General features: G+C 43.8%; 1 protein-coding gene across 4 annotated transcripts in view; it reads right to left on the bottom strand.

The window, feature by feature from the left end:
- The window catches only part of FOCAD (focadhesin), a 141871-nt gene that overhangs the window by 12767 nt on the left and 105325 nt on the right, over positions 1-23779 (bottom strand). For all 4 annotated transcript variants that reach the window (XM_080987686.1, XM_080987687.1, XM_080987685.1 and 1 more), the window contains exons 24-35: positions 23381-23422; positions 22159-22267; positions 20224-20340; positions 17275-17513; positions 15547-15636; positions 11132-11279; positions 10885-11004; positions 9234-9356; positions 8196-8273; positions 3706-3777; positions 1518-1620; positions 136-216 (exon numbers count right to left, since the gene is read on the bottom strand). In XM_080987686.1, coding sequence (XP_080843812.1) covers positions 136-216; positions 1518-1620; positions 3706-3777; positions 8196-8273; positions 9234-9356; positions 10885-11004; positions 11132-11279; positions 15547-15636; positions 17275-17513; positions 20224-20340; positions 22159-22267; positions 23381-23422 — 1322 coding nt within the window. The remainder of the gene's footprint in view (positions 1-135; positions 217-1517; positions 1621-3705; positions 3778-8195; positions 8274-9233; positions 9357-10884; positions 11005-11131; positions 11280-15546; positions 15637-17274; positions 17514-20223; positions 20341-22158; positions 22268-23380; positions 23423-23779) is intronic.

Genomic DNA, 23779 nt, shown 5'->3' on the forward strand with positions numbered 1-23779 from the left:
ACTTTGGCTAACTCTCCTCAAAGAAGCTCAACGGTTCAATAAATACTGATTTCTTAATTTGGGGTTCTCAAAAATAGGGGCCGTCTTATACACAGAAAAAACACGGTATTCCCAATATTGACATTTGCTTTTTACCTTTCTTCCCGCTTTCGATAACAAAGTCGATGGCTGCCCTCAGGAAACTTTTCTCAGGCAGGTAGCTAAAGTCTGGCGGAACTGTGAAAACAAAATTGTGCCCATCATGCCAATCTTGTGCCATGTTGTACATTCAGAAGTTGATAGGAATTTGCCTTGTGTACCCAGCCAAACCGTGGATTCACCTAGCTCAGTGTGTACAAACTGACTTCAGTGGCTCAAGATTTCAGACAGAGAACATGCTCAGTCCCACCGTGAGATGCTGGGTCTTTTGCATGTAAAATTATTGTCCTACCACTGAGCAACAGACATTTCTCTTTCTTGGGCAGTTTCTAAAGGATGGGTGAAATTCTATTTTCCAGCCGCACCCATAACCACCTTTTATCAGTGACATTTCAAAAGTAGACTAGAATCACCACACTTTTTTGTATACGCACAGAAAAGCCAATGGTGGTTGCCCCGAAGTTTGGAATTCATGTGGTGAGTTTTGCATTCTGCAGTCCTAACATTAAGCTACGTGAGTCAAAACTATCCTGTCCTGAATTCTTCCATGTCTAGTCTCCTGATTGACATGGGAAAACAACTACCGTATTTTTTGTTCTATAAGACTCACTTTTTCCCTCCTAAAAAGTAAGGGGAAATGTGTGTGCGTCTTATGGAGCGAATGCAGGCTGCGCAGCTATCCCTGAAGCCAGAACAGCAAGAGGGATTGCTGCTTTCACTGCACAGCGATCCCTCTTGCTGTTCTGGCTTCTGAGGTTCAGAATATTTTTTTTCTTGTTTCCCTCCTCCAAAAGCTAGGTGCGTCTTGTGGTCTGGTGCGTCTTATAGAGCGAAAAATACGGTATATGATAGCTGCTTCAATTCACTCGAGAACTCCTGCTAAACATTATGAATAGGGCTGGTGGAGAACACGCCATATGGTTGCAGATCACTGTAGTGGTTGTATTGCAAATCCAGACTCTGTTGCTACCATCAAATGAGGACTATTTGTGCCAGTTTTAGATTCGATTTTAGATGGACCTCAACAATGGATGCCTTCAAGACGTCCAGAAATTGCAGTTCACCTTAGCACCATGACGAAGTTTCAGAAGTGGATTGAAAAAGGAGGTGGTAGCATGTTATTTGGAAATGTGCCGAAACAATCCAATGACTAGTTCCTAACTCAACTTCATTGCATCAGAATACGACCCAAGATTTTCATTTGCCAATGGACCCCCCTCTTGAAAGAACAAATTTAGCAAAAACTATTTGTTCTTTTGAATGGAGGCAAACGGTCAAATCAATCTTGGATTCATATTTGGATGCAATCAATGCAGTCTGGTGGACTTTGCAGCGACATCTTCACCACCCATAATAGAATTCTCTGCAAGAATGCTTACCAGATGTTCGACTGTGGGTCGCAGACACAGTGGAGAGATGCAAATGTCCCAACAGCCACGCTGCGTTTGTCTGAAGGCCAATCACCCCAGAAAAGCTGATTATCTGAAGGTGCAACCATCACATATGAGCCGACGGTGTAATTCCCATTGCCTGAGCAGGCATTACTGAGCAACGTGTCAGTAAGATTACAAACTTAATTTATATTTTGTATTCCCTATAACCAGAATGGGTTGGCTATACAAAGATGCAACATTCACAACCTCCTCCTCCCTTGCCAAGAGGTGATTGCTGTGGCTCAATCCCACAAGGCCAGTAACTCCTGCTTTTAACAGAAGACCAAGGAGGACAAATTGCTCCCAGGTAAATAATAATAATAATAATAATAATAATAATAATAATAATAATAATTTGTTATTTATACCCCACCCATCTGGCTGAGTTTCCCCAGCCACTCTGGGCGGCTCCCAATCGAATACTAAAAACAATAAAGAATTAAATATTAAAAACTACCCTAAACAGGGCTGCCTTCAGATGTCTTTTAAAAGTAGGATAGTTGTTTATTTCCTTGACATCTGATGGGAGGACGTTTCACAGGGCAGGTGCCACTACCAAGAAGGCCCTCTGCCTGGTTCCCTGTAACTTCTCTTCTTGCAGTGAGGGAACCGCCAGAAGGCCCTCAAAGGAGGACCTCAGTGTCCGGGCAGAATGATGGGGGTGGAGATGCTCCTTCAGGTATACTGGGCCGAGGCCGTTTAGGGCTTTCAAGGTCAGCACCAACACTTTGAATTATGCTTGGAAATGTACTGGGAGCCAATGCAGATCTCTCATTGAGAGAATTATTTATCTGGAAGGGACCCAAGTGTCAGGATGCTGTCAGCGGCTCCTGGCTGGTTGCCCAGGAAAGTATAAATACAAGGATAAGTTTCTTACAGTCTTTTTTCACTTCATACTTTACTATAGACCCTAGCCTCTTGGATAATGATATTGTCTGGAGTGAATCTCCAACCCCCTTCTCTCCCACTCATTCGTCATCATTACCACCTCCTCTATGGGTGCTGCTACATTCCCTCTGCCTTTGAGCTCTTTGCTCTCCTACTTTTAAGGATCACCAGGTTCTGGGAGAGGGAGGGTCTGGAATACTTTCTAGTGACCACGTGTCAGCCAGCTGCTCCAGCTCTGCCTGCTCCTCCTCTCCCATGATTTCCCAGCTTTTCCCCTCATCTGCCTCTGAGCCATGAACTCCCTCAAATCCCTGTTGTAAGTCTGTACTGTCTTCCTCTTCTTCCTCCCTGGAAGGGTCAGGATGGGGAGGGGGTCTCCGCCATTCCTCTTCTGCCCAGTCCCTGACACCAAGGGTCATCATCTCGTCCAACCCCCTGCAATGCAGGAATCTCAGCTAAAGCATCCATGACAGATGGCTATCCAACCTCTGCTTCAAAACCTCCAAGGAAGGAGAGTCCATCACCTCTCATGGGAGTCTGTTCTACTGCCAAACATCTCTTACTGGCAGAAAGTTTTTCCGAATGTTTAGTCAGAATCATTCTGGGGAATGTTTGGGGACGGGTGTCAGGAGTGCATGCAGGAGCCAGGCCTTGTGACCAGTAGGGCTTCACAGGACTGGGGCCTTCCTAAGTTTGTTCTGAAGAGGCAAGGCGCGGCCGCACAGGTGAGGCCGATTGGTAACTCACTGCACCTGGTGGCAAGAGCCGGGAAGGGATATAAGGTCAGCCTTTCCCTTCGGCCCTTTGCCACAGCAACATGTTTCCTGCCGTGCTGTGTTTGGCTTCTTGCTTCCTGATCCTTGAACCTCTGCTTCTTGACTTCTTGATCCTTGGACCCTTGACTTCTTGACTCCCTGCTTCTCGACCCTCGGACCCTTGACTTCGTCACTCCCTGCTTCCTGACCCTCGGACCCCTGGCTTCTGGACTCTCATTCCTGCTCCCACCCCGCCATCTTGCCCCTGGTCCCGATGTCCTCAGCCGGGACTTCGATCGCCCGTAGACCGGACCGTGACAACGGGCCTAGTACCTCTCGTCCACTGACTGAATGTCACCACAGTATCTCACTGGTTATTGCTGTTCCACAAGGTCTCAGTTATGCCCAATGTCATCCTCTAAGACCAAGCACACCTGTTCAGCCATCTTGGCTTGCATATCAATGCGAAAAGGCCAACGGAAGACTCTCACCTGACTCAGGATTCTGATGACCTCATTAAGTTTGCTCTGAAACTGCGAAGACTGGATGGACTCAGATTTCAGCTGTCAAAGAAAAAGGGGAGATGGATGGCAGGCAAGAAACCCTCTATAAGCAACTGAAGGCAAAGCCTAACAATGAAATAATTGCTTAAGGAGCTATAGGGTGGGGAAAGGCAGGACAGAAAGACAGAGATTGATGGATAGGTACACATACACACACCAGAGGCCACCAAATTAGCCACTCCAGTGCTGATAGGCGTGACCCAGAAAATTGATCTCAGGATACTATAATTCCCATATTAACAGGTTTGATTCCCAATGGCAGGGACCACCAGATTTCTCCTCATTTATACTTCATGGTGGAAATGCAAGACTTGAAGACAACCTTGCCAGAAAGGTAAAAAACTGCTCTCCATCCCTGATGGGAGTTTGTGGAAGCTGCCACTGATGAGGGTGCCACAAGGTTGCCAGCAACAGGTCAGGTAATTTGAACTGCCAACCTTCCGATTGGCAAGCCCAAGAGGCTCAGAGGTTGTTTTTTTTTTAAAATAAGATATTTATTAAGATTTTCAAAATGTTACAATATAAAAAGAAAAAAGAAAAAGAAAATACAAAATAAAAATGATTAAAAACCACTCAATTTTTCCATTACCTATTTTTCCTTAGCTTGTTTCCCGGACCTCCTCATACCTCCCTTTTTTGTATTCCACTTCAATTTGTTGGTTCAGCAAATCCTTACCCTCTTTATTTATCCTAATCTTTGGTCTTAAAAATAGTAGCGTTAGATTTTTACCTATTAATAACCCTTTTTTCATATTCCCTGAAAGCATTACAGCTGGAAACCACTTAATTTCTATCCAACATCATTCTAACATTCATTAATTTTACAATATTTCTGTAAGTAGTCTTTGAATTTCTTCCAATCTTCTTCCACCGACTCTTCTCCCTGGTCTCGGATTCTGCCAGTCATTTCTGCCAGTTCCATATAGTCCATCACCTTCATCTGCCATTCTTCCAAAGTGGGTAGATCTTGTGTCTTCCAATACTTTGCAATGAGTATTCTTGCTGCTGTTGTAGCATACATTAAAAAAGTTCTGTCCTTCTTTGGCACCAATTGGCCGACAATGCCCAGAAGAAAGGCCTCTGGTTTCTTCAGGAAGGTATATTTAAATACCTTTTTCATTTCATTATAGATCATTTCCCAGAAAGCCTTAATCCTTGGGCACGTCCACCAAAGGTGAAAGAATGTACCTTCAGTTTCTTTACATTTCCAACATTTATTATCGGGCAAATGATAGATTTTTGCAAGCTTGACTGGGGTCATGTACCACCTGTATATCATTTTCATAATATTCTCTCTTAAGGCATTACATGCCGTAAACTTCATACCTGTGGTCCATAACTGTTCCCAGTCAGCCATCATTATGTTATGTCCAACATCTTGTGCCCATTTAATCATAGCAGATTTCACCGTTTCATCCTGAGTATTCCATTTCAACAGCAAGTTATACATCTTTGACAAAATCTTAGTTTTGGGTTCTAACAGTTTTGTTTCTAATTTTGATTTTTCCACCTGGAAGCCAATTTTCTTGTCCAGATTATATGCCTCCATTATTTGATAATAATGAAGCCAGTCTCGCACTTTATTTTTTAGTTTCTCAAAACTCTGCAATTTCAGTCTATCTCCATCTTGTTCCAAAATTTCCCAATATTTCGGCCATTTGACCTCCATATTGAGCTTTTTCTGAGCTTTTGCTTCCATTGGTGACAGCCACCTTGGGGTTTTGTTTTCCAATAAGTCCTTATATCTTATCCAAACATTAAACAATGCTTTCCTGACAATATGGTTTTTAAATGCTTTATGCGCTTTGACCTTGTCATACCACAGATATGCATGCCATCCAAATACATTGTTAAAACCTTCTAAATCCAAAATGTCTGTGTTTTCAAGAAGCAGCCATTCTTTCAACCAGCAAAAAGCTGCTGATTCATAGTAAAGTTTAAAGTCTGGCAGGGCAAATCCACCCCTTTCCTTTGCATCAGTTAATATCTTAAATTTTATTCTGGGCTTCTTGCCCTGCCAGACGAATCTAGAAATATCTCTCTGCCACTTCTTGAAACAGTCCATCTTATCTACAATTTGCAATGTTTGAAACAAAAACAGCATTCTAGGCAATACATTCATTTTTATTGCAGCAATACGGCCTAACAGTGAAAGCTTCAAATTTGACCAAATTTCTAAGTCTTTTCTCACTTCCGTCCAACATTTTTCATAATTATCTTTAAATAAGTTCCCATTTTTGGCTGTCATATTAATCACCAGGTATTTCACTTTCTTAACCACAGTCAAGCCTGTCTCATTCTGAAACCTCTCTCTTTCAATCGGTGTTAAATTTTTCTCTAAAACCTTAGTTTTTAACTTGTTCAGTTTAAATCCTGCCACTTGACCAAATTCTTGAATTAGTTCTAAAACCCTTTTAGTACTAGATTCTGGCTCCTGTAACGTCAATACTAAGTCATCTGCAAATGCTCTCAATTTGTACTGTTTGGCTCCTACCTGTATACCTTTAACCAACCGGTCCCTTCTAATCATATTCAGCAGAACCTCCAGGACCGATACAAAAAGCAGTGGGGAGATTGGGCACCCTTGTCGTGTCCCTTTTTCTATCTTAAATTCTTCCGTCACCACATTATTTACAATTAATTTAGCCTTTTGTTCAGAGTATATTGCACTTATACCATTTTCAAAACCTTGGCCTACCCCCATCCCCTGTAGGTTCTTCTTCATAAAACTCCAAGAGATGTTGTCAAAAGCTTTCTCCGCGTCCACAAATATCAAAGCTGCTTTAGTATTTATGTTCACTTCTAAATTTCGGTGATAGTCTCTCCTTTGCATAAATCACAACTCCTCTTTTTTTAACTTTGTCAGATGAAATAAACTCCTGTCCCAATCTCTTGTTAATCAGTAGTTTCCAGTATAGCCTTGTTACATGTGTTTCTTGTAGACAAATCAAGTCCAATTGTTCCTTTTTTAATAAATGAAAAACACTTTTTCTCTTCCGAGGAGAGTTCAGACCATTACAATTCCAACTTAACAGTTGCAGAGCCATGATGGGGTTACTTCGCTTTACCTCCAACTGCACCAAGTGTCTGTTCTTGTTCTGTCAGTGGTGTCACTTTCTCTGGACCATGCAATCCAAAAGATAGGTTTGCTATATCTAGTATTCCTTTTTCCAGTGCTTTTGGCTCTTCTCCAGATTCCACTTCTTTCTGTAGATCTTCTCCATGGTCTTTCAAAAACCTATCTTTGTCATTGACTGATCTTATTTTTATCTTTCTTCCTTTATATTTAAAAGACAGGCCTTGAGGAAATTCCCACCTAAAGATGATTCTGTTACTTCTCAACAGGGCAACCAGATCTCCGTAATTAAGCCTTAAGTCCAAAAGATGTTTTGGAATGTCCTTAAATATCTCCACACTTGAGTCGTAGATTTCTAGAGTCTTTTGGTAATGCAGATTCAAGATTTTGTCTGTCTCCTCTTTTCTTCGAAGGGTAATCAAGCAGTCTCTCACCTTGTTCCTCCTTCCTCCTCTTCCAAGTCTGAATGCACTCACTATCTTAAATTCTTCCTTCCCCAAATCCTGTTGCCAGAAGTCTGCAAATTCCTGCGTAAGAAAGTCAGCCAAATTGTCTTTCTCGCGTTCTGGTACAGCCCTGATTCTTAAATTTCTTTGTTTCTCCTTCAATTCAATCATAGACAACGTCAAACCGTGGTCCTCAAGTTGCCTATATATCGGTGGTATCTTCTCTTGAGTGGCAGTTGCTATATCTTTTGCTTCTTCGGCTGTCTTTCGGGTCAAAGCAGAATCCTGTAGTAGTTTTTCAATAGACTCTGTGTTGGTATTCACCTTCTGTCCCAAATTATTGATGCTTGTAGTATTTTGGTCAATTTTAACTGATGCTTCGGCTACTTGATTATTTGTTTCAGCTACTTGTTTAGTTAAATTTTCCAAAGATTCATTAATTTTCCCAAGTGCCTGAGCCAAAACGTCTTTGGACGACATAACTTTTGGTTTAACTTGTGGAGGTGCAGCCCCTGGTATTCCAGATGGTCCAGAAGGACCAGATGTTGAAGCTCTTCACTGCAACGCAGTATCTGTCCGGTAGGGTCTGCCAGACCTAGTAGTTTTTTCCTGCGTCAACTCTAACTTTCCTCAGAGGTTTAAACCACAGCGCCACTCGTGTCAACCCAATGCCCAGCTGCCATTTTACAAAACAACAACATTAGAACAGGGATAATTTTTCATGTTTCGAAGGAAATGGTGCTAACACATTCAGGTTTCCATTGGCTAGGCATGCATGTTGGCAGTGTAACGTGATTGCAAAAATTCTTTTGAAGCAAAATAACCGGCTTACAAAGTGGCCTCAAATACACTTTAAAAATAGACATATTTCAGGCACAAATCATCTAGTATTTTACCTGTATCATGGCTCCTTCAGAACCCACCAGAGAAACCAGCCCATGGATCGCTGCAAGCCTTTGCATTGTAGGACCTCCCTGAAATTGAAACAAAACACAAATGTATCGTGCAGAATGTATTTATTTTCCAGACATTTGTGGAACGTTGGTAAGTTAATTGGTGCATAGCAGGGATCGGGAACATGTGGCAGTACAAAGGTAACTTTTTAATTACAGTAAATCTATCGCAGGAGATCAATGTGGTGCCTTCCAGGCGTTTTGGACAACAGCTCATATCACCCCTGGGAACTGGCCATTCTGTCTGAGGACGATGGGAATTGTAGTTGACAAGAACTGAACAGTTGACAAGAACTGAACAGACACTGAAGGACTACTCAATACGACATGAAAGAACAGAAATATTAGAAATGGGCAGGAAAAAATTAAGGTAGGGTTCAGGAACCTATAGCCCTCTAGACCCTCCCCTTAGGGACACAATGGGTCAGAGCATTGTGCTGTTAACCAGAAACCAGAAGGTTGGTGGTTCAAGCCCACTCAGGTTTGGATGTGGGCAATATTCCTTAAAAAAAATAAAATAATAATTTTTATTGGTTTTGCAAAGTAAATCACACAATTAAATTTTAAAATAAAACAAGATTCTTCCGAATCTTAGGACTTCCCTCCTCCACTCCGTGGGTCCTTTAAATATCTTAATCAACTGCATATTATAGTTCATCCAAATTAGAGTCCTCTGATATGTCCAAAGTCTTTGTAACATTGCAATACTAATAAGTCTGAAAACCACTGAACTGAAAGCAAAAGCAATCTCAGCTGACCAGAAATGTTAAAATATTTTATGGCCTTTAGTTATACAAATTATTATTATTATTATTATTATTATTATTATTATTATTATTTGCTGGGGTATGGTTTAAAGCAGCAAATAAAGCTGTTTTCCAAAATATTTATTTCTAAAGCTTGGTCACCTATGAAAATGGTGCACCCTATTCTCAGGTGATTGTTGCCTGAAACTGTCAACAGCAAAACACAATCCCGTACCTCTGCAAGGACAATTTTCATCCATGCAGGAAACAGCCTGTTGCTGAGGTCTTCCGCTTTGCCATGTCCGCATGCAGACAATCCATGAACAATGTTCCCCAATGCTAAGGCAAACCCAGGCGTCTGAAACAGAACCAGAAACGTAGGCCAGGCAGGCGTTTAGAAAGGCCAGCTGCAATTGTATGAATTGTGTTAAGAAAAGAAAAAAAACACACCCTACTTTTCAAGTATAGTGCTGCATGTTCTTGTTTTAACATCAGGATAGAACCAAAAGCTGCAAAAAGCACAGAGCCGAACAGTAGGTCTGTGGCAAGCTTTAATAATTACTATGTTTACTTGACAGAAATTGACTGATTTACCCTATTCTTCTACTTGCGTGCTCAGTGCAGCATTACTATAAAATGTAAGAAAGGTATTACAGCAGTACCTTGGTTTTCGAACAGCTTAGTTCTCGAACAATTTGGCTCCCAAACCCAGAAGTGAGTGTTCCGATTTGTGAACTATTTTTGGAAGCCAAATGTCCGACAGGGCTTCTGTTTGGCTGCAGGAGCTTCCTGCAGCCAATCAGAATCTGCGATTTGGTTTTCGAACATTATGGAAGTCGAAGGGACTTCCGGAATGGATTCTGTTTGACTTCCAAGGTACGACTGTAGATAAGGTAAAGGGACCCCTGACCATTAGGTCCAGTCGTGGCCGACTCTGGGGTTGCGGCGCTCATCTCGCTTTATTGGCTGAGGGAGCCAGCGTACAGCTTCCGGGTCATGTGGCCAGCATGACAAACCTGCTTCTGGTGAACCAGAGCAGCGCACGGAAATGCCGTTTACCTTCCCGCCATAGCGGTACCTATTTATCTACTTGCACTTTGACGTGCTTTCGAACTGCTTGGTTGGCAGGAGCAGGGACCGAGCAACGGGAGCTCACTCTGTCGCGGGGATTCGAACCGCCGACCTTCTGATTGGCAAGTCCTAGGCTCTGTGGTTTAACCCACAGTGCCACCCACATCCCTACGACTGTAGATTGTATGTGATAAAACATACCACCCTGAACACACCCAATCTCGTCTGGTCTCAGAAGCTAAGCAGGGTCAGGCCTGGTTGGTACTTGGATGGGAGTCTGCCTGGGAATACCAGGTGCTGTAGGCTTTCGGCATGGACCTTTGGTTTGATAGCTGTTGGTAGAGCATGAGACTCTGAGGGTCGTAGGTTTGAGCCCCATGTTGAGCAAAATATTCCTGCACTGCAGAGTTGGACTAGAATCAGCGGTTCTCAACCTGTGGGTCCCCAAATATTGTTGGACTACAACTCCCATCATCCCTGAGCTTTGGCCTTGCTAGCTAGGGATGATGGGAGTTGTATTCCAACAACATCTGGGGACCCACAGGTTGAGAAAGGCTTGACTAGATGAGCCTCATGGCCTCTTCCAACTCTACAATGATTCCAACGCTATACATTGCATAAACATCTTTTTGTGAACAAATGTAAAATGCACGCATAGGCAAACTCGGCCCTCCTGATGTTTTGGGACTATGACTCCCATCATCCCTAGCTAACAGGACCAGTGGTCAGGGATGATGGGAACTGTAGTCTCAAAACATCTGGAGGGCCGAATTTGCTGATGCCTGGTAAAATGGATGGCAAGTTCTCAATACAACCTGCTGATTAGTTTCTGCTAATTTCTGCAGCTTGCTCATGATCTCCTCCGCCTCCGTGGCCTCGATGATCTTAACACTAAAGGCAGAAATGCAGACACAGGCGACCGCATAGGCAAGAATCTGGATAACAGGAAGAGTAACACAGAATTTTAGAAAAGAGTCGGTGAGATTGCTTTTTAATGAACGATTGAACTGCATGTGACTTGGGGTGGGAGGTTGGGAGACGTTGGAAACTGGAGAGTGTTACCTCCTGAAATGTTCTGCTTTGGTCTTCTGCATCATCCAAGTATTTGCTCAGTTTGTGAATGGAGGCAGAGATGTCAGCCTGGCCTTCCGATGGGCTGCTGCGACACATCAGAGACAGAACGAGGCCGACACCCAAGATGCATCCGGTGCTTAAAACAGAAAGAGGAGAGTTTAGTAGGTCTAAAAGGTATTGGGAACCATACGCTAGTTATATACACAACGGGGGAATGGTTTTTCACAACTCAGGAATGCAGCCACAAAACATTTCTGACTCTAAACAGTACATGAGAAATTGATATTATGGACACTTTCAGATGAATTAATGTGAAAAGAGGCACAGAACTTTTAAGGGCAAGTTTACATGCTCTGTGTGTGGGGGTTTTGGTTTTTTTTTTATGTACAAACACACAGAGTTTAGAGTTACTAAATCATGCTAAAAAGTGGGGGTCGTCTTAAATATGGGTAGTGCCTAGGATGGACGTTTGATTGGTTGCTGTCACGGTTGTCAGCGGCTATTGTGTGTGCTATTGATTGTGGCATTGATTGGGTGGCGCTCCAGTAGTTGGGCGGGCGATTGGCAGCTTCTGTTGGCGATGGGTCAGATGGGAGGCAGATTTTGCGACGTGTGCGGCTGAGTGATTTTTGGCAACCCCCCTAAAAAAAGCTCAACAACCCTGGGTAATCCCGCCCCCCAAAAAGCTCAACAACTTTGTGCCATCTCCCATTTTCTTAAATTTGAGTCCCCCAAAACAGGGGACGCCTTATACATGGGGGGCGTCTTATAGATGGAAAAGTATGGCATTTCCCTTTCTGATGACATATCCCACATATTCACAGCGAATGTACCACGGAGGCATTTGTGAATGAACAGGCTTTTAGACAAATGCCCACTGGCATAACTATTTCATCGTGCAGGAGCACAAAATTACAATTGCACATTGAAAGTTCTTGCCCCACCAGATGGCAGCACTGCATCTTAGATAGCTCTTTTGCCCATTGTCAACAGACCCCCATGCAAGATACGTCTGAAAACCAGGGAGACGTGTCTTTTAGGCAATCAGAAAATTCCTCGGGGGTTCTGGAGCTAATTGGCAGATTAAAAAGCATCAATTCATTGGCCAAGGATGTTTGAAGAACTGAAAAATGTGAGCTGTTGGTGGAAAAAACCTCTAAGGGGGAACCCCTGAAACGTCCCAATGAGGACTGAGCATGCTCAGTAGGAATGAAATGCTGAGGGGTTTATTTTTGAGGGGGGGGGAGAGAAACTAGGATGGGATAAGGTGGGATTGAAATAAGAGTGCTCTGGAAGAGGGCAAAGCTTGGATGACTGAGATGATTTGGTCCCTTTGGCTCTCAAATTTAGAATGATGCTTAAAGTTTTGGGTGTCTCCTCTTAAAAAGGATCTTGTAGGTGCTGAAAAGAGCAAGTGACAGGATCAAGGGACCTTCCGGATCAGGATAAATTCAACAGGCCTTTTAGTTTAGAAAGACAGGCAACAAAGGGGGAAAGGCAGAAGATTATGCCAACATATTATAGTGTGGAGAAAGGGGGTGTTTCTCTCTTAACGCTGTAGATTCAGGTCGGACAAAATTACAGTGGTACCTCAGGTTAAGTACTTAATTCGTTCCGGAGGTCCGTTCTTAACCTGAAGCACCACTTTAGCTAATGGGGCCTCCCACTGCCGCCGTGCCGCCGGAGCACGATTTCTGTTCTCATCCTGAAGCAAAGTTCTTAACCTGAAGCACTATTTCTGGGTTAGCGGAGTCTGTAACCTGAAGCATATGTAACCTGAAGTGTATGTAACCCGAGGCACCACTGTAAAAGCTTGTGTAAGATTACACAACGGGTAATTATGTTATGGAATCTGCTGCCAGAGGACGAGGTGGAGGCCGGAGGCTGAAGGAATTAGGCAAATTCACTTGTAGTGGTGATGAAATTCTGAGCGTGGGATGGTTGTGCAACTCCCACTGCCAAGTCAAAACACTGGCGCCCTCCTCCCCTTCCAGAGTTTCACAGAATCTACCTTGAAACGGGGCAAGAAGTTCCGAAACTAACAATATTTTCCCACCTAGGAGATGATGCCACGCCGTGTCCATAGTAACAGAGGCTTTTATTTCTTTCCCTTCTTCCCACACTTCAAACGGGATGGGAAAGATCTTTCATCTTTCATCTCCGCACCATTGTCTCAGTCCTTCCATCTGCTCTTGGCTGGCAGGGGAAGCTAATTTGGCGAGGGCCACGAGGCTTTCATCTCGGGCTGCACAGGAACTCTGACTTAAAGCAGGGGGCACTGCAAAGCGACGCGGCCGACGCAGCTTCCTTTTGCCATATGCCCCTTCCACTTTGCCAGGCGGGAGCAGAGTCGTGCCAATCCAACCCCAAACCAAGCTTTTCTTGGGTGACAGCGAGGGTTGCAGATTCCCAGTGACAAACACAAATCTAAACCCTGGGCCAAGGGAGCACAGAATCTGCCTATATTTGCATGCATTTGAATGGCTGGATACTGTATTCTGCTCCCAGCAAGGTCCAGATTTCCAGCGAATTCTGAAGTGGCCAAAAAGCAAGATGCAATGCTTTTGTGCTGCAGTGCCAACTACTCCCTGTTGCACCAAATAAGGCAGCCTGGTGGAACGAACACTGTTTAAAAGCAGGGAATAAGTCAAACTCAATTTCAAAGGTTTGTTTGTATGATATACCGTATTTTTCGCTCTATAAGACGCACCTTTTCCCTCCTAAAAAGTAAGGGGAAATGTGTGTGCATATTATGGAGCGAATGCAGGCTGTGCAGCTAAGCCAGAAGCTAGAACAGCTAGAGGGAGGCTTCACGGGGCTATCCAAAAGCCAGAACAGCTAGAGGGAACGCTGCGCAGTGCTCCCTCTAGCTGTTCTAGCTTCACGTGAAGCCTCTGCAGGGCACGGGGAGCCTTCATTCCTGTACCATGCAAAGGCTTCGCGGGGCACAGCTCTGTCCCTTCCCCCACCTCTCATAAAAGCCCCCAAGAGCCGCGCTCCCTTTCACGAGCCGCGTGGAATGTGTGTGCGGCTCTTGGGGGCTGCCCTTCTCCCTCCTCGGGGAAAAGCCTGCAAGCGCCGCACACACGCTCCTTGCGGCTCGTGAAAGGGAGAGCTGAGCAGAGCCTGGGATGCATAGAGGCTCTGCTCAGCACTCCCTTTAAATAATTTTTTTCCCTTGTATTCCCCCTCTAAATACCAGGTGCGTCTTATGGTCAGGTGCATCTTATGGGGTGAAAAATACGGTAATCACCTTTTAATTACTAGTGTTTATCCCTTACCTGTTTTAAGTTTCATGTGTTCATGTTTTATCTTATGCTGGTCTGCGACAGAAATGAAGTTTGAAACTGATTGATAATTGAGAGGTGGCTGAGTAATGTGTACCCTTTCTTTTATGTTTTTTAGAGCTTTGCACTGTCTTTTTTTGGGGGGGGTTGCTTTTGACTGGCCTCCCAATAAGCTTTTACAAGTCTCCAACAGGCTTAATAGCGTGAGGCTGTCCAGTACGCTGGTTCAGAGCTCTGAAGAGCTGTAATCTGTTGATGTTATTGATCAAGTGGAGAAAAACTTTTTTTTCAAAGAAAAAAATACTCCACTGGTGAGCTTTAACAAAAAAACAATGCAGAACTCTTTTATTATTTTGCACAGCCTCACTTCTTCCAAATCATATGGAGAAGAAAGCCAGCAATATTTGGAAATACAGAACAACATAGACACAGAATAACACAAGGCTTTGTGGGAAGCTGACTGGAGGTTTTAAAAACTGGTATCACGCTTCAATTTGGGAATGAGGGGGACACCCCTGAATTCTCCTTAATTCACCTTATTATTCAGGGTGGTAGGCCAGTGAGTTTTACTTAGAGTAGACCCACTGAAATTAATGAACACAAGTTAGGTCCATTCCTTTCAGTGGGGCTACTATGAGTAAGGGAAGGGACGTGGGTGGCGCTGTGGGTTAAACCACAGAGCCTAGGACTTGCCAATCAGAAGGTTGGCGGTTCGAATCCCTGTGACAGAGTGAGCTCCCATTGCTCGGTTCCTGCTCCTGCCCACCTAGCAGTTCGAAAGCACATCAAAGTGCAAGTAGATAAATAGGTACCGCTCCGGCGGGAAGGTAAATGGCATTTCCTTGCACTGCTCTGGTTCGCCAGAAACAGCTTAGTCATGCTGGCCACATGACCCGGAAGCTGTATGCCAGCTCCCTCGGCCAATAAAGCGAGATGAGCGCCGCAACCCCAGAGTCGGTCACGACTGGACCTAATGGTCAGGGGCCCCTTTACCTTTACTATGAGTAAGACACAAACGCTAGCCTTGGTGCCCACAGAACCCTGCGCTCCGTGGTCCGAGTCCAACACTAACCCCTATAGTACTGCACAACGCATCCAGTCAAAATGCAGGCTTACTTGTACTCCAGGCTTGTGTCAAAGCAGCAGCCCTCTAAGGCATCCAAGGCCTTCATCAACAGCAGATCCATTTGTTTTCCAGAGACATCACTGGACCAAACCAAAAGAGGAAGAAAATACTTGTGTGATACTAGTATGACACTCCACTGAATTTCCTTTTGCTTTCCTTCAGGGCGCTCTGTAAGTGGCAATTATTAAGGCGCGTTCATCCAATGACAGCCACTGGGCTACTAGGATTAATAATAATAGTAATAGTAATAAAACTTTTATTTATACCCCGCCCTTCCCGGTTCAAAAACCAGGCTCAGGGTGGCTAACAACAAATTTAAACTCTTAATTGTAAAAGCAGCATAAAATACAGTATAAAAACATGAATAACAATAAAATTCAAAGTTTAGAAATCAATTTAGGGGAAATCCATCTAATAAGCATTAGATAATCCCCAAGGCTAGCTGGCTGAATTGGTCCTACTTGGGCCGGCGAGGAGGCCAGGGGAGAATTAGCTGTGGGGTCTCAGAGCGGGTAATCTTCATAAAAGGGGAAGGGGAGGGAAGAAAAGGGAAATAAAAGTTCAGGCTGAATTCAAGTTAAGTCCAGGCAGAATAGCTCTGTCTTACAGGCCCGACGGAAGGAGGTTAAATCCTGAAGGGCCCTGGTCTCATGGGACAGAGCATTCCACCTGGTCGGAGCCATCACTGAAAAGGCCCTGGCCCTGGTGGAGGATTGACATATCCTTCTATGTTGTTGTTGAGTCGCTTAGTCGTATCCGACATTTCATAACCCCCTGGACCAGAGCACATCAGGCACTCCTGTCTTCCACTGCCTCCCGCAATTAGGGTATCCTTCTATACCCCAGCCCAATTCACACACTGAATGTGGATACAAGTCACAGGATGGATGTAAGCAGCCAATGGGAACAGCAACCTCACTGGAGGGGCTAAACTTTGCAGGGCTAGTTCATGCCTCTTTAACTTTGGCCCTGCATCGCGGTTAGGAGAGAAAGGTTCATTGCTTTCTCTGTTTTCTATACTGGGATGAGTTTGGAAATGCAGCGTCCTGATTTGCTTATGCTTTTTAAGAGAGAGGCTTGAGACAAGCACTATAATAATAATAATAATAATAATAATAATAATAATAATAATAATTTATTTATACCCTGCCCATCTGGCTGGGTTTCCTCAGCCACTCTTGGCGGCTTCCAACAGAACACTAAAACACAATAAAACATCAAACATTAAAAACATCCCTATACAGGGCTGCCTTCAGGTGTCTTCTAAAAAATGCTTTTTTGGGGTGAGGTGTGTGTGGGGTGTGTGGAAACCAGGTATTTTAAGGTGAAATCACCTGAAGGTTTGGGGTGGTATCCAACTAACTAATTCCCTCAGAGCAAAAATTTTCCACTTGGGAAACAGAACTTGCCCTGTTTGCTCCCTCCACATGCCTCCAACACCCTCTCTAGCAGAGTTGGTGGGAGACTCAGAGCACATTTGGCGGGTCAGTGGGGGGGGGGGAGGTAGCATTAACAAATTAATTTTATGTGTTTTAGAGAAACAACACAATGGGAGGTCAAGGAAGCCAAGAGATAACGAAATCGTCTTGCAGAGCACCTTGGGAGTCGTTAAGTGCAGAAATCTAACTATGTTGCTCTGCATAATTTAAATGTCTCACATGGGAAGGGGGTGGGGGTGGGGAGTTATTTACACACCTGCTGTACAAGGTAATCCATACCTGACTTTCTCTTCACATAATCGTGAGACAAACATCCCCAAAGCAAGGCCCATGTGAATTTGAACAGCCTGAGACTCATCTGCATTTGGTTTCCCAGGTAACATGGCAACCAGCAAATTCAGGACTTCCTCAACCTTTTCCTTGTAGGATGCAATAAAAACCGGCACCAAGAGAGACAAAGCCGTCGCTGCACAGGAACGAGCAATAACACTAGCAGTGTTTTCACCAGAGTAGGATTTCTGGAGACAAAACAAAATCCTCCAAAGTTACTGACTTTGCCCTTTACGTCATTAGGAAATCTTAAAAAGAAACAACAACTATATTTGCACTTTATCTGGCAGCAGAATTATCCAAGGCCATGTTTACTACTGTTTTATTTTTTAGCAAATAATATGCTTTTTACAGAGAAAAGACATTCAAATCTGCACTTGGAAAAACAGATGGGACTGTATGACCCTGTTCCTTATATAGATATATAATTGCAAATGTTAATTAATTCCGTAATTACAGCTTTATTGGAATTTCCCATGAAATGATTCACCAAGAGCAGGGACTGAAATATTTGCAAATCTCACAGAATCGTCTAAAACGCAAGGAGATTAAAGCTTGTTGAAAATCATTTATTCTTAAAATTGTAAACCCATCCACCAACTCCCATGTACTCAAGGCAATCCACAATAAATAAAACACAGTTTTTAAATACATAACTTGCTTTCCAAAACTTAGATGCAGCAGAGTGCTGAAATTTGAAAACCCACATTACAGCACAGCTGGCGGCAGCCCAACTGTAAGGTAAAAGGTAAAAAGGTAAAGGACCCCTGGACGCTTAAGTCCGGTCAATGGCGACTATGGGGTTGTGGCGCTCTTTTTGCTTTCAGGGGTTTGTCCACAGACAGCTTTCCAGGTCATGTGGCCAGCAAGACTAAACTGCTTCTGGTGCAATGGGACACCGTGACGAGTGCCAGAGCGCATGGAAATGCCGTTTACCTTCCCGCCACAGCAGTACCTATTTATCTACTTGCACTGGTGTGCTTTTGAACTGCTAGGTTGGCAGGAGCTGGGAAGGAGCAGCAGGAGCTCACCCCGTCACGGGGATTCGGACAACCGACCTTCTGATCAGCACGCCCAAGAGGCTCAGTGGTTTAGACCACAGCGCCACCCGCGTCCACAACCACCGTATTTTTTGCTCTATAAGATGCACCCGACCATAAGATGCACCTCGTTTTAGAGGAGAACAAGAAAAAAAATATTCTCTCCCTCTCTGCGCAGCGCCTCTCCAGCAAAGCGGGAAGAGAAACGGAAGGGGCTCCGTTTCTCCTCCTGCTTTGCTTAAGGGGCGCTGCGCAGCTTTCCCTCTCTGTGCAGCGCCTCTTCAGCACTGAAGCTGCACACCAATCCCTCTCGCTCTCCTGGCTTCAGTGAAAGCAACAGAAAGCCTCCGGAGCGCAGCGGGAGGAGCAATCCCGCTGCGCTCCGGAGGCTTTGTGCAGCTATCCCTGAAACCAGGAGAGCGAGAGGGATTGGTGCGCACCGATCCCTCTCACTCTCCTGGCTTCAGGGATAGCTGCGCAGCCTGCATTCGCTCCATAAGACGCACACACATTTCCTCTTACTTTTTAGGAGGGGAAAAGTGCGTCTTATAGAGCAAAAAATACGGTATATCTGTGGCCAGGAAGCCTATACTGACAGCTCTTTCGCAAAAACCTGCAATGAGCCACTTGCATGGCCTCCAGTGAACAGAAACACTTTGAGATTTGCACTTCTCCCAAGTTTGGCGAGGCACTTCTCCTGCCAAATAACGTGTACAAACATTCATATACAGGGGAACCTCGGTTTTGAAACAGCTTATTTCCCGAACAACTTGGAACTTGAACGCTGCAAACCTGTGTTTGTGAACTTTGCTTCGAAAGCGGAACGTGCTCCATTTTGAGTCCTGGGCTTCTGTTTTTACTGTTACACTGCTAATTTGCGTCCCCCCATTATAATTCAAGTCTTCCGTTTCTGATTGCAGTGTTCTGAGGTGATATTTGGAGCTTATATTTGGTGCTTTTGTTTTTGCTATTTATTTAGCATTTTTTGTTTTTGGGGCTCTTTCGGTTAATTTGTTTTTTGTGACTGTGTGGAACCCAGTTCAACTACTGATTGATTGTGTGACTGTAGAAATGGATAAAAGCCCCCCATCCAAACAATGACTATCATTAGTGCAGGTAAGAAAAAAAAATTTTTTTTAATCGTCTACAATACTGTCTTACTTATCTTATAGTACAGTACATTGATTATTGCTTTCATTTTATGGATCAGTGGCCTCGTTAGATAGTAAAATTCATGTTAAATTGCTGTTTCAGGTTTTTTTAAAAAAAGTCTGGAATGGATTAATCCATTTTGCATGACTTTCTGTGGGAAAGCGCACCTTGGTTTTGGAACTGACTTCAGGAATGGATTAAGTTTGAGAACCAAGGTACCACTGTACTAAGATAAGGTGTGCCTGAAAATGCATATGCTGATGAAAATAACAGAAAAATGCATTGTATTATTTTGCAAAAAGAGGTGCATGTTAGGCAAAATTGCATACAAATGAGAAGAAACTCACACTGAAGTGTGGATAAATTTCCACGAGAACTTTAAAAAAAGATGCAAGCTGTACTTAAGGTTGGAAACATTAGAAATGGAGGGAAACCAAAGTTTGCCCATTCCTAGTGGAACATTCCCTCACTGCTGTGTCATACCCTCCAACATTTCTCGGATGAAAATGAGGGATGTGTTATGGAGATTATGCAGTGAGCTCCGTTTTCCTCCCATTCAGACTTTAAGGGGAAACACAGAGTGTGTTCCATGCTTGGTTCCACATACCAGAGACGATAACAGATCCAGATCTATTCATTCCCCATTCCCAAAAGCGTACAGGTCTGATCATTTCAGCCTTTACTGCTAAAATAGACTTGGGCCTACCTGATAAAACCACGGGAAGACTCGGCCCTTGGGGCGATAGCGACTGTCGATGATGCTAAGAAGGGTATCTATCACCATGCAGATCCAATGGTTTGTCAGAAGAAAGTCCACCTCGGTCTGAAGAGACAGAAAGACTGTGAGCACTTGCAAGACCAAGACCAATTAAATATTTGCCACTTCCTATGTTTAGCTTGAATAGGGGATTCAGGAAAGGCAGACATATGTGCTCAGCCCGAGAAACCTTTTGCTGTCTAAAACTAAAGCAATTCTTAAAGCTAGAAATTATTATTAGGAGTGCTAAAAAGACAATCCTCTGAGCATCTGTATAAAAGGTACACACACATTGTTTAGTCGTTTAGTTGTGTCCGACTCTTCGTGACCCCATGGACCAGAGAACACCAGGCACTCCTGTCTTCCACTGCCTCCCGCAGTTTGGTCAAACTCATGCTGGTAGCCTTGAGAACACTGTCCAACCATCTCGTCCTCTGTCGTCCCCTTCTCCTTGTGCCCTCCATCTCTAGCATCAGGGTCTTTTCCAGGGAGTCTTCTCATGAGGTGGCCAAAGTATTGGAGCCTCAGCTTCAGGATCTGTCCTTCCAGTGAGCACTCAGGGCTGATTTCCTTCAGAATGGATAGGTTTGATCTTCTTGCAGTCCATGGGACTCTCAAGAGTCTCCTCCAGCACCAGAATTCAAAAGCATCAATTCTTTGGCGATCAGCTTTCTTCATGGTCCAGCCCTCACTTCCATACATCACTACTGGGAAAACCATAGCTTGAACTATACGGACCTTTGTTGGCAAGGTGATGTCTCTGCTTTTTAAGATGCTGTCTAGGTTTGTCATTGCTTTTCTCCCAAGAAGCAGGCGTCACAAAGACAACACACACATGCACACACAAATAAATAAATGTTCCAAAGGGAGATAAGTTTGAACAGCAATCGAGAGCATCACCCATGATCAGGTATCATGGGAGTTATAGTCCAACATATAACTCCTCCACCTTCATTTCTCAGCACCAAAGAGGTGTAAACGTCAGAAATTCTGTTCAAAAGTGATTCACAGAACAATCCGAATCATGTTGCTCAGAAACAAGTCCCACTCTTGTCAGTGTGACGTACTTCCAGATAAAAAAATATTTAAGACTGCCATTTTAACTGAACAAAATGTGTTTTTTTATTGATTAGCCAGCCAAGTTTGGGGTGGAATTCAACTAAGTTTTCTTCAAAGCAGACTTATTTAAATGAACGGAACGAACTTAAGTTCCTTTAATTCCAGTGAGTCTACTCTGGGTACAACTTAATTGAATGCCAGCCTTTGTTCCCCAAAAAGTCAACTGACTACTTCCAATGAGATTTCATACAAATAAATTTTGAACAGAAACATCTGAAATGGTAAAGGTAAACACTTCTCATTGGGGATGAAATTTCCCGAAAATCTCCCTGTTGAACTTATCCATACAGATCTGTTCTGATTCCTGTCTAACTCCCTGATGTTGATGAGAAACTGTTTTACCAGTTCTGCTAAAAACACAAACAATTATCACATATTTTATGTATTTTTATACCCATATTTTATGCATATATAGGTTTCCTCAAATAACCAGCACAGAAACAGTAAGGAATATAAAAAATGCTTCTGTATTAATACTTACACAATTATGTTGCAGAAATATGAGGGAGTTTTCCCCCCCCCACTCATAATTTTGCATATAATTAGTCGGGGTTTTTTAGAAAAGAAGAACTAACAGCGCACAAGTGTCTCAGGCATCAATGGGCACTTGAGGTAAAAAGTTGTCCAACACAGATAAAATATTACCAGGTGAGAACTGCCAGATTCCAGGTACAGATTCCTTAAAAATAGGTTCCTCCTCCTCAGTGCTACTTCAAGCGCACTCATTGAACATCATGACAAAGCAGTCAAATAGTTTGAACTCACATTGAATTGTTCTTCGCTGTCTGAAGAAAGCCCTTTCTCGTGCTTGGCTACCGCAACTGCAAGGCCTGTTAAGGCTAGAATACAATTCCCCTTGACCACTGGACTTTCCCTGTTGGAAATGATTGAATCAGTGGAGAAAAACAAACAGAAACAAAAGGGGTGGGATGGAAATGATCACATAGCTCTGAATTTAAGAAGGTCGCATGTCCAAATTAAAGGGTAATGGACAATTTCATGAAATACACAGTCATACCTTAGGTTACAGACGCTTCGGGCTGCACAATTTTGGGTTGCGCACCACGCCGAACCCGGAAGTACCGGAACAGGTGACTTCCGGGTTTCACCGCTTGCGCATGCACACAAGTGCTAAATCGCACTTTGCGCATGCGCAGAAGCGCTGAATCACAACCTGCACGTGCGCACACACGTGGGTCGTGGGTTGCAACGCTGCGGGTTGCGAACGTGCCTCCCGCACGGATCAGGTTCGCAACCCGAGCGTCCACTGTACTCTAAATTTGGTACTGCGACCTACAAGAATTACTGTTTTGCCTGAATTACTAAGTTCTGTGAGACTCAAAAACACATGAGAACAAGCATTATATTGTGTTTGTTAGTCATAAAGTGGAACATTCATTAATATACTTTCATAGAGAGATGGATTCTATGAACACTTTTCTAAAGCTTTTCACGGGGCAGGGGGGAGCAATGCTTTTTGTGAAGGGCACCCCGATTTGGATTAGCCCTGGAAGAAGAAGAAGAAAAAGGGTCTTTTTCCCTTGAGTTCAAAGGACCTAAACTCAGAAGGAAGTCTTCAAGTGCCTATCACCTTCAGAAGATGCTGTGTAACAAGACAGGAAAGGACAACCCAAAGCAGGTGGCAACAGTGGCATAGCATGGGTGGCCCCATAGGGGTGGTTGCCCCAGGTGCAAAATTGTTGGGGGATGCAAAATTTCAACAGCCGCTGCTGCCTCAATACAACTCTGCGCTTCCATCTCTGGGCTCCGTTGAAAACAGCTCTTCCATGCGAACCAGGAAGTGACCTCTTCTCATCTCTGTAGCTACAATCTCCTGGGTAACGCGGACGCTATTGGGCAGTTGAATGCCTCCCACCCACCCACCTCTGTGCAGGCCCGGGGGCTGGCAACCCATGATACACCACTGGAGGACCATAATACTCCCCACCGCGTAAGAAAGAGCACCCCACGTAAATAAATATCTTACTTGGAAGCGCCCTTGATCACATCCGTCAGCATATCTCTGACCCTGTCGAAGAAGGCAGTGAAGAAAGAAGTGGCATTAGCTTTGAAGCGAAGTTTGAGCAGATGATACGGTCACATCAATTAAATAAAAAGAGCAGCTCATTCACAAGCCCTCAAGCAGCTCCTGAGATTACACTCTAAATTTATTTTATCTGGTAGTATTTAGTGGTGTGTCTGTTTAAACAAAACAAAACTCAGAAACCTCAACACTCTATTTGCACTATGAACAGGTACATTAACATAATAAATTTTCTGGTTTTTTCATGCACCACTTAAAAAGTGCTCCATGCATAATGCCCTGTTCGTAATGAAAATAAAGAGATCCCTCCTAGGAAGCCAGTGGTCACTTTATTTTAATTGT

This window comes from Podarcis pityusensis (genome assembly GCF_964106645.2).
Source record: "Podarcis pityusensis genome assembly, chromosome: 17".
Classification (NCBI taxonomy): Eukaryota; Metazoa; Chordata; class Lepidosauria; order Squamata; family Lacertidae; genus Podarcis; species Podarcis pityusensis.